This window comes from Diadema setosum, chromosome 15 (assembly GCF_964275005.1).
Source record: "Diadema setosum chromosome 15, eeDiaSeto1, whole genome shotgun sequence".
Taxonomy (NCBI): domain Eukaryota; kingdom Metazoa; phylum Echinodermata; class Echinoidea; order Diadematoida; family Diadematidae; genus Diadema; species Diadema setosum.
The window spans coordinates 1,660,048-1,670,322 of NC_092699.1; the positions used below are offsets into that span (position 1 = coordinate 1,660,048).

Consider the following 10,275-nt stretch of genomic DNA (forward strand, 5'->3'; position numbering starts at 1 on the left):
TTTCTCCTTAAATCATATACAAATCTCCTTAGACCCTGCATATCCCTCAGTAGAAGCTGTATGATTTCTTTTTAAACCAATTTTCTGTAAACCCTGTATCATTTCCCATTAGACCCTATATCATCTCTCAGTAGGAACGGTATAACTTCTCCTTAAACTCTGCATCACTTTTCTTAAACCTGTCATTATAAATCTCCTTAAACCTTGTATGATTTCTCATTTGAACTTGTATAATTTCCTCGTGAACCCGAATCATTTCTACGTAAACCCTGTATTATTTCCCTGTACACCCTCATGTGTAATTTTTCTTTAGACTCTGTGTCACTTTCATTAAACAATGTATCATTTCTTATTTGTGTAAGTCTTGTGTCATGTCTACTTAAACCCTGCATTAATTCTTCTTTAAACTAGCATCATCTCTCCTTTAAACCTTGAATAATATTTCCTTAAGCGCGGTACAAAGTCTTGCTAAGCCCAATGTAATTTCTCCTTAAAACCATGCATTACTTTTCCTTAAAGGGTGTGTACAGTTCTGGTCAAGGTGAGGATTTAGCTTTTAACGTTTTGCGAGATATTCAGAAACCACTCTATGAGATGTCAAAGAGCATGCAGTCCTAAGGGGTATCAAAAGTTTATTTGATGAAAATCGGTTTTGCTGAGATATCCAAAAACAAGGTGAAACAAAGAGATCCTAATTAAGTTGCGGCATGTCGCCTTTTATTATTAGAATTTTTTTGGATATCTCAGCCATTTGAAAACCAATTTTCATCAAATAAACGTTGAATCCTTCTTAAACTTACATGCTCTTTCATATTTCATAAGAGGCTTTTCATTATCTCACTTAGGAATGTTCAAAACATGAATCCCCACTTCCATCTTATCCATACTCCTTCAAATTTTTATAAGTTTCCTAAAACCCTGCATCATTTCTGTCTCCTTCTGCGTGGTCTATTACACTTCCACATATCACACATTTGATTCTACTCATTGCACTCTTATGCTTTGTAAACAGAGACCGTAAAGTCTTGATTTTTTTTTTTTTGATGAATTATTGCCTGCAAACAACATTTATGAATATTTACTATTACTAAATTGCAACTAACCTCAAGGAAAATCGTTTATTTCTTATTTCTAGACTTTTTCTTATTGCTAGTATTATAAAACTCAATGAATACCTTGATGTCGCAGATGAATATCAGTGAGTTGATAAAACCCACAATGATCGGATTTGTATCCAAGGTCAGCAAGCATATGTTTCAGACAGTTACAATATTTTGGGTATTGCATGCCATGAAAACATAATATTATGTTTAAGCAATAGCATATATCACTAAAAAAAGACACTAAAATTTTATCACGTATATCAGATCACGCCACGCATTACGAAAACTATTTCTTTTAAATTCCACATGTTGCAATTATACAAGGCAAACATAAGAATACCCGCAAGAATTTAATTATTTCCCATTATGTTTTTATAAATGCTCTGAGTCAAGGCATGGCAATGACACATGAACTAGCAATACCTTACTTTCATTTAAAAAACAATGCCTTTTTCACGCCTACAAAGTGATACATTACGATGAAGCAGTCTGTGAAATGTAAACTCTTCCTGTCATATTCAAAGTACAATTTCTACCCAAACTGCTCAAACATAACTGTTTAGAATCATTAATTTGGAAAATGTAACGAACTGTATTCTCGTCCTTGTATTTCCAACAACGTTACAGTGGACTTACTGCAGGATTCCCATCCAATCTTGTGCTCTGTCTTTAACACATCGAACAACAGGATTCAACCAAAAAACGATCGCACAAAAAATGATTAATATTAATTTTGTGCCACTCAAAATTAACAACTTAGGGATCGGAATTCAAAGTATACTAATCAGTTTGAAACAATGAGCAATGTTATTCGTCAATCGTAGATCACATTTATCCAACCGTAACATTTTTGACTCTATTATCAATTGAATGCATCGGTAAATCCGTCTATCCATAGGGCTACTTATCTAGCTCCATAGTGTATCGACTCAACGCCAACACTTTCATCTGTTCTGTTTTGTATTTCACTTTATTTCAGATCACTCTACAAACTTTACGTTGACAGACTACATCATTGTGCAGAACTGACTTAATTGGCAACCAATACAGGAACAATGGTTCCCCATCCTCCAGTACGCTTCCATCATCAGTGAGGACGGATGTAGAATTATCGGGTGCTGTTCGTTATTCCGAAGGTTCGATATTCCGAAGGTTCGTTATTCCGAAGGTTCGTTAATCCGAAACACACAAATTCCCTAAACATAGAGGTTCGTTAATCCGAAAATGAAAAAGGATTTGTTAATCCGAACATTTGTGGCGTTATTCCGAAGACTTGTAAATCCGAAAATGAAATTCGGAAAAACGAACCTTCGGAATAACGAATCTTCGGACTGAAGAGCCTTCGGAATAACGAACCTTCGGAATAACGAGCTGTAACCGAATTATCGAGGCTTTCAAAGACAACTATGGACCATACCTGAAATAAAATATGGCGGACCAAGGATCTATCGCCACATTCCTGCCAACAGACTGAAACGACAAATTACCTTGAAGTGGTAACAAGAACAGAATGACTGACAATAACTTTCAAACAAGCCCCGTGTGAGTATCAGTACCGTCAAGAGTTATTCTTTATATCAACACCTTTGATTGCTCAAAAACCAATTTGCGTACATTGAAATGAAATTGCTTACTGCTTGTGTAAATCTGAATGATATTTAGACACGATACGCGTGGTAACATTCTATTTGATTACCATTTCATGGAGTTGATTGGCATGAGTTAAAGGTTTACCAGGACATTCTACATGCTCTATTGTATGTGTTATAGTTACAAAGTTGCAGAAAATGAAAGGGAAGAAAATGTTAAATAGATTTAGGTGTATTGTGTCAACACGACCTTACCCCTAGCGAAACTCAAGATCGGAGAATGAACTAAGAATTAGGCCCTACACCCTATCAGAAAGAAAAAAGAAGTATTTTCTTGTCGTTTAATGCATACTTCTTTTCATATGATGGTTTCGTCGTCAGAATCAAAGAGAATTACCCCGTACTCCTTATGAGCTTGGTCAGCACTAACGACTGGATGGAAAATCGTGGGACCTCTTCTTAGAAAATAAAAACAAAAAATAAAATCCGTATTTACATCTATATACGGATGTATGCACGCATCTCCTCCCAATATAAATGTCTTACAAGACAGTCTTCATTGTTCCCTTATCGGCATGAAATGGCGTATTCATATAAATTACAAGGAAAATGCTGCAAAAATTACAGGATTGGCAAAAAAAAAAAAAAATCACGACGTACATGTATACACCAAATAAAAGGCACAGAAACGATATTAGCATTTCTATAATAATAATCACTATACACTACCACACTAGGGAAGGGTAAAACAACTAGCCTACACAATTCAACAAATGGCAAGGGATTACTGAACTACTAGGCCCGAATTCACGAAGGGGGTACAATTGAAACATGGTTTAAACCATGGACAATTTGTATGGAGCTCCAAGTGTCGCATGGCCTATTTCGTTACGCAATCAGTCATTTCGTCGATGAAATTATACTTTTGTAACGTAATGAACATTTCGTCAACGCAATGGTCAATTCGTCGACGAAATGTCTGATTTCTTAACGAAATAGGCCATGCGACACTTGGCGCTACATACAAATTGTCCATGGCTTAACATGGTTTCAATTGTACCACCTTTGTGAATTCGGGCCCAACGGTACAAACCGATAAGCAATTTACCACCCCAAGTCATGACAATTATCTTTGATATTACAGTACTGATGAGCCCTATCAGTAAATAATTTTTATTTGTAAATTACGACATCAAAATTTTCATTACACACCCCCGCAACTTCAAAACCCCTTTCAGCACCGTAAGCATCACCAGTCAATCCCATTACAGGTCTTCGCAGACTCCAGACGAAAAAACAAAACGAAACACCAAAACATTATGACATAATTATCACACGACTTCGACTAGTTCCTACCATTTGTTCCTGTGATTCTCGTGATACTAGAAAAGAAACAAAACAGAAAGATCATTGCATCATTTCCATAAAAATACCATGACTAAAATCAAGCGAAAATATTGCCCGATAATAAGTAAACACTGATGATGTTGTATTCTGAGATTCCCTGCCATTTCATGGTTTCTAGTAAGTTTCTAGATAAGAGTTTTCTTGCAGACGGAAGATTTGATATAGATATTTATGATACTATAGAATACTGAGAATTTTTGAAGCCGCACATATAATAACTTAGCTTAAAGGGAAGGTAAACCCAAAGAGCAATGTGGATTGAGTGAAAGCAGCAACATTAGTAGAACACATCAGTGAAAGTTTGAGGAAAATCGGACAATCGATGCAAAAGTTATGAATTTGTTAAGTTTTGGTGTTGGAACCGCTGGATGAGGAGACTACTAGAGGATATGACGTATGAGTGGACAACAATACAAAGAAAATATAAAGGAAATTCAACAAAAATTCGCTTTTCTAGAATTATGAAAGAGCAATGGACCAACCGCTTTCAGAAAGCAGGGGGAATAATTATTGCTACCCTTAACATATGTCAATATCAAGTTGATGGAATTTGTAATTTTCATGAAAAATGGATTTTTGTAGTATTTTCTTTATATTTTCTTGGTATTGTTGTCCACTCATACGTCATAACATCTAGTAGTCTCCTCATCCAGCGGTTCCAACACCAAAATTTTAAAAAATCATAACTTTTGCATCGATTGTCCGATTTTCTTCAAACTTTCACTGATGTGTTCTACTAATGTTGCTGCTTTCACTCAATCAACATTGCTCTTGGGGTTTATCTTCCCTTTAAAAGGTAGTGCAGATTAAGATTAGAACATAAGGATTACATTATTCGAGCGAGGATGCCACTGCAGCAAAACATTGCAACGAAACCCACATTACATTAACATCAGACTGTCAGACAGATAAAATATCAAGTGAGATTGAAAAATCAGCCAACAATTTTTGAAAGCTTTGATGGTTGTGAAAGAATGTCAGTCACATACACAATGAAATGCGACAAGAAGAAAATTTATATGAAAGATTAAAAATTATAGCCCATACATATTTCGTACATATCTGTGCACATAATATGTGTGTACTAATCTTTATGTTAGTTTAGATTATAAGTACATGTACTTAAAACGTTTAATTAACATGATAAACTCATCCAATTCCATGTCAATGAGGTCGAAAATCACGGTGAAGATAAGAAGAAACAAAACTGAGCACAGGCTAATCAGGCCTTCTTATTGCATACATGGTATCGTAAAGGGTACTCCCGATAAATTATTCTAATGGCAATTGTTATCATTATTCTAATTATCATCGTTTTACGTGGCTGCTTAAAAGATTGAAAGTGCTTAATTGGGTGCATAGATGTCCTCCCTATCTTGACCGGTACTGCCGTACGTCTGGTCGGTTGATGACGGACTGTTTTGCTGGATTAATTCCGTTTCCTCTGGCCGGTTGGTTCGCAGTCCTTCCTTGCTGTGATTATACCCATAAAGCGCGTAAATCACCAAGCCTGAACAAAAAAAAAAAAAAAAAAGACGGAAGAAAGCAAATGTGAACTTACAATTTTCTTTATGTAACGCACCTCAAGCTAACACTTCAATCTGAGACTGCTTGAAACACCAGGCATTTTTGTGTAGAATATTTCAGTAAAGCTTAATGATGAATGCGTGCACGTAAACAAACCAGTACAGGGGAAATATTTCTGACAGAACGAAAAAAAAAAAACCCAACCAAAAAAAAAAAAAAAAAACCAACAACACATCTTTTATCACCCATATAATCTATAAGGCAAATGCCTTTAAATTATATAGCAATAACTACCTTGATGTTAATACTTTTAGCCATACCTGCAGAGTAAACCATGTATGTTCAAATTCTTAATCATAAACGTAATAAACCTAAGTATTATGGTGAAATGACATTCACCTTAACTGTTACAACTGAGCGATGTTTTTTTTTGTTTTTTTTTTTGTTTTTCCACTGGTGATCATATTTTCGGTAACATTTCGTCATTCCGAAGATTCTCTTTTCCGAAGGTTCATAAATCCGGAAATGAGAAGAAGAAAAAAGAAGTTTTTCGCCAATATTCCGACAATCAGGGCTCCAAAAATGAAATAAGCGAACTAACGAACCTTCGGAAGTATGAACCTTATTTCATTTCGGGAATAAAGGACCTTTGCAATGACGAACTGTAACCGTTAAAAAAAACAAAGAAAAAAACCAAAACAAACATTTGCAAGCCCTTGACACGTTTCAAAGATAGGCTATATGACAGAAAGAAGAAACCTTTCATACGCTTCAGGAAATCATAGTTTATGGACAATACAAAAAATTCAACTAAATAGTACACTTTGTAACATCCCTTCAAACTGGAGGGGAAGTGGATTCTACACCATTGTACAACAGAGCACAGAGCAATACATGATCAATACTAATTTTAAAATAGATGCTTAAATTACCTATGATTATCCAAACAACAAAGCGAATCCAGGTGATGTAGCTTAGCTTCAAGGCGAGAGTTCCATTCAAGAGCATGCTAACAATGGGTACAGCTGGCACGAAGGGAACCTGGGAAGAAACGACATTAGCAACATGTGAGGTTTTTTAAGGTAACCGATCAATAAATATAGCAATCAATTTGTCATCGATATATCATGTAGATTTACATTCTTCTAGGTAGTACGATATTAACAAGTGCTTGAATCTGTTTGACTGGGCTCAGACTTAACTTTACTTGTGGAATCTCGAAGAGAACATTTTCCTGACAAATTCAAGTCATTTCTTCAGCTCTGACTGACTGGCGAGCATTCATCCATGATGGATGAATGGGATATGCCACTGTCATTGTTTAACCAGTCGTGAGACCAAACACCTTCATTTTTACCAGCATCGCAGATCCGGATCAGCCATGTTCACTCTTCTTGATAGCGAAGAAGTGGTCAGCCTCAATAAGAAAACCAGATGGTTTAAAAAGAGAAGAAGTCCAAGAAGCAGTATAGACTCTTTGTAAACGCGAAAAAAAAAAAAAAAAAACTTCCCACAACAGAAGAGGGGGATTGCGATGCAACCTTTGACCAACATCACAAACATACAAATCGGTGATGCGGAAAAGTCCTCGACGTCTAAACAATAAAGGCAGTAACCTCGCCAATTCATCTGCCACTGTAACGGATGCATGCTTGCCAGGCCCAGAGCTGAAGAGGTGACTCAGCCGAGTTATCTCTGTAGTTTTTACGATAAGTCCATTCAAACATTAAGTTACAAGTTGTTATAAACCAATGTGCCTCCAAATTATACCAATGAAGTGGCTTCAACCATAAGTAACTCATAGTCAAATATTCAGAAAAAAAAACTCTTCAGCCATTTCTTAATCGTATCACTTGTAGAACATTCTTGTTATTCTGATTGATATCTTTTAGTTGATTACCATCACAACGCAAAACATAAACCTCTGACAAGTTTAGATTCTACCTGAAATTGATCTTAGGTATCACAAGTCCGCTGAAGAAGAAAAGAAACATTCCTATCAGATTTCCGTCATGATATGATACAAACGTGAAAGTCACAAGAAAGTAACTGTAAGGAGAGCTAGAGAGAGATAGGGCTATAGACAAAGATGATGATGTTGTTCAAGTGTACTTACTTTGAACTTATCTCCAGGATCATTCTGTCTGTGAAGCGGTATCAGTAAGAAGGACAATAAACTGACCACAGCACTCAGAACGATGTAACCTATAATCCAGGCGTTTTTAGCCCAGACGAGATGGATACCATAGATGATCGTGGCTAGCGAGCTGATCCCTGACACGACACAAACAAGCATGGCTACCTTCACCACCTTCCCCGGCCGAAACTGTTCGAGCCGCCAAAGAACTGGCCACTCCCTATAGCGCGGGTCAAGACTACCTCCAATTGGAATAGGAACCAGAGCATCGGAGTCGGCGTTAATATCAGGACCATCTTCAGTATCTCTGGAGAGTTCTGGTTTTACCTCTGAGTTTTCAGGCGATTGTTCCGCAGTGGAAAACTGGATGTTTATCCCATAGCCTTCAGGTCTGTACCGAATGATAATTATTGCTCCTGCGGCAATGCCATATGCGCAAAGAACTCCGATAGATAGGAAATTGACGAGATCAGTGAGTGTTAGGAAAATGGCAAGGAGACACGTCAGAATACCGAAGACAATTCCAGCAATAATAGGGACCTTTGTCCGCTCGTCCACCCTGGCTAGAAATTTGAAGAGGAGACCGTCTTGAGCCATTGCATAGACTAGTCGAGGAAGACAAAAGAGTGATGTGAGAAGGCAGGTGAAAGTGGAGCTAATGGCTCCCACTCCAACAACCCATTTTGCCCAGATCACTCCGTCTATACTGAACGCCTGAGCGAAGGCCGATGCAGAATTTATGTCGTAGTAAGGCACCATGAGCGTCAGTATAGCTGAAGGTAACATATAAAGGACTGTTACAATAGCGATCGAAAGAATCATTGCAACTGGTATGCTGCGGTTGGGATTCAACGCCTCTTCGCTTGATATTGCTATGACATCAAATCCCACATAGGAATAAAAGCAGGTGGCAGAGCCCGTTATCAAGCCATTAACTCCAAACGGCAAAAACCTTCCTTCTAAATTCCAGTTTTCAAAATCGACATATTTCGCACCAAGGCCAATGATTATCAAAACTACGATAAGATTGAACGCAAGGACGATATTATTAGTAATTGAGGATGTACCAACACCGAGGAGGACAAACAGAAGCACGCTAAAACAAAAAAGAGCGCCGAGGAAGTCCGGATATTCTGCAATAAATGGGACATTCCAGGGTTTCCCGCCTAAGATATATTCGATCGTAAAGTTCGAATAGAATCCATTGGTAAGGGCATCAATGTATCCACTGAAAGATCGTCCAACTGATGCGGCCGATGCAACATACTCTAATACAAGGTTCCAGCCAATTAGGAATGCCCAAAGCTCGCCAATTGTGACGTAGGTAAACAAGTAGGCAGACCCTGTCCTTGGTAAGCGACACGAGAATTCAGCATAGCACAGACCCGCAAGAATGGAGACTAAACCTGCAATGAGATATGACAAGAAGACTGCGGGGCCTGAATAATTAGCCGCTACAACTCCAGTCAAAATGTACAGTCCAGCACCGAACATGGATCCAATTCCTAGGAGGGTGAGGTCGAAAGTGCTAAGGTAGCGACGTAATTGCGTCCTATAGCTGGTTTCATCTGTGTCGTATTGCTTTCTTCGATTGATCGCAAACCAGTGGCGAAGGCACCCTGTGGGGGCGGGCTCCTCGTCAGCAGTCTGTGACATTTTCTTCCGTCTTTCCAAGCTGATCTAGTTGTAATGCAACTTCTTTGGCGGGAGAAAAGAGATGGGCCTGACGCGTCTTTTCTCACATACCTGTTCAGCAAAGAGAGAAAACAGAGACAACAGAGAGATGCATATATATTATCCGTTTTAGAGAAGTAAATCGGACAAGTGTGATCATCAGAATCAACACCAGTCATGCCAGTACAAGCTATTCTGAGTTCTTTTGGACAAAAGAATGCAATACATACATCATGTATAGTTCGATCGGCTTTAGACTGAACGTGGCACGTCTTCGTGAATGCCATGATCCATAAACACAATTCCCCTGAATGATGTCAACGTCAATTAAGTTTCATTTCATTCAGAACGGATAACACATTTATCATATTATGTGGTTTTGTTTTGTTTTGTTTTGCTGAATAAGAAGAAAATGTTTTTTTATTAAGTCTACTTTGAGAGCCATTTTGAACATGGTGTGGAAATGTACGCTCAGACTACATTTTGACCGGAGCTCAAAGGGTCTTTTAACGGACAACAATATCTCTTTTCACTGTCATGGTCACTCATGGACATCACTGTCCGTTGGTGATCTCTGATACAGGACTCCTTTTCAAGTCCTCTCTGTCGTCGCACAGGAGCAGCGTTGCCATGAGGATTCTCTTTCGCCAATCATTCCAAAAAATTTCTTATAGGAGCGTGGAATGTCCGTACAATCACGGGCAAAGACGATTCAATAAGGCCTCAACGGAGAATAGCCCTAGCTGCCAAAGAGCTGTCTGGCTACATCATTGATATTGCCGTCCTCAGTGAGACTCCAATTGCACGTCGACATTAACAATCTCAGAGGAAGCAATCG

The 10,275-nt window shown here is 38.1% G+C and overlaps 1 protein-coding gene across 1 annotated transcript; it reads right to left on the reverse strand.

Annotated features, from left to right (window-relative positions):
• Positions 1-5,445: 5,445 nt before the first annotated feature.
• Positions 5,446-9,419, reverse strand: LOC140239150 (cationic amino acid transporter 4-like). The gene is made up of 3 exons (XM_072319033.1): positions 7,743-9,419; positions 6,559-6,667; positions 5,446-5,609 (listed from the first exon to the last, which is right to left on the reverse strand). Exons 1-3 carry the CDS (start codon positions 9,417-9,419, stop codon positions 5,446-5,448), a joined length of 1,950 nt encoding a protein of 649 aa, XP_072175134.1.
• Positions 9,420-10,275: the final 856 nt, after the last annotated feature.

Coding starts and splice junctions, on each gene's coding strand:
- LOC140239150 (XM_072319033.1), bottom strand. CDS start 9,419: ATGTCACAGACTGCTGACGAGGAGCCCGCCCCCACAGGGTGCCTTCGC. Junction 6,668..7,742: donor ATCCTGGAGATAAGTTCAAA/GTAAGTACACTT, acceptor GTTTCTTCCCAG/GTTCCCTTCGTGCCAGCTGT. Junction 5,610..6,558: donor TGTTGTTTGGATAATCATAG/GTAATTTAAGCA, acceptor TTTTTTGTTCAG/GCTTGGTGATTTACGCGCTT.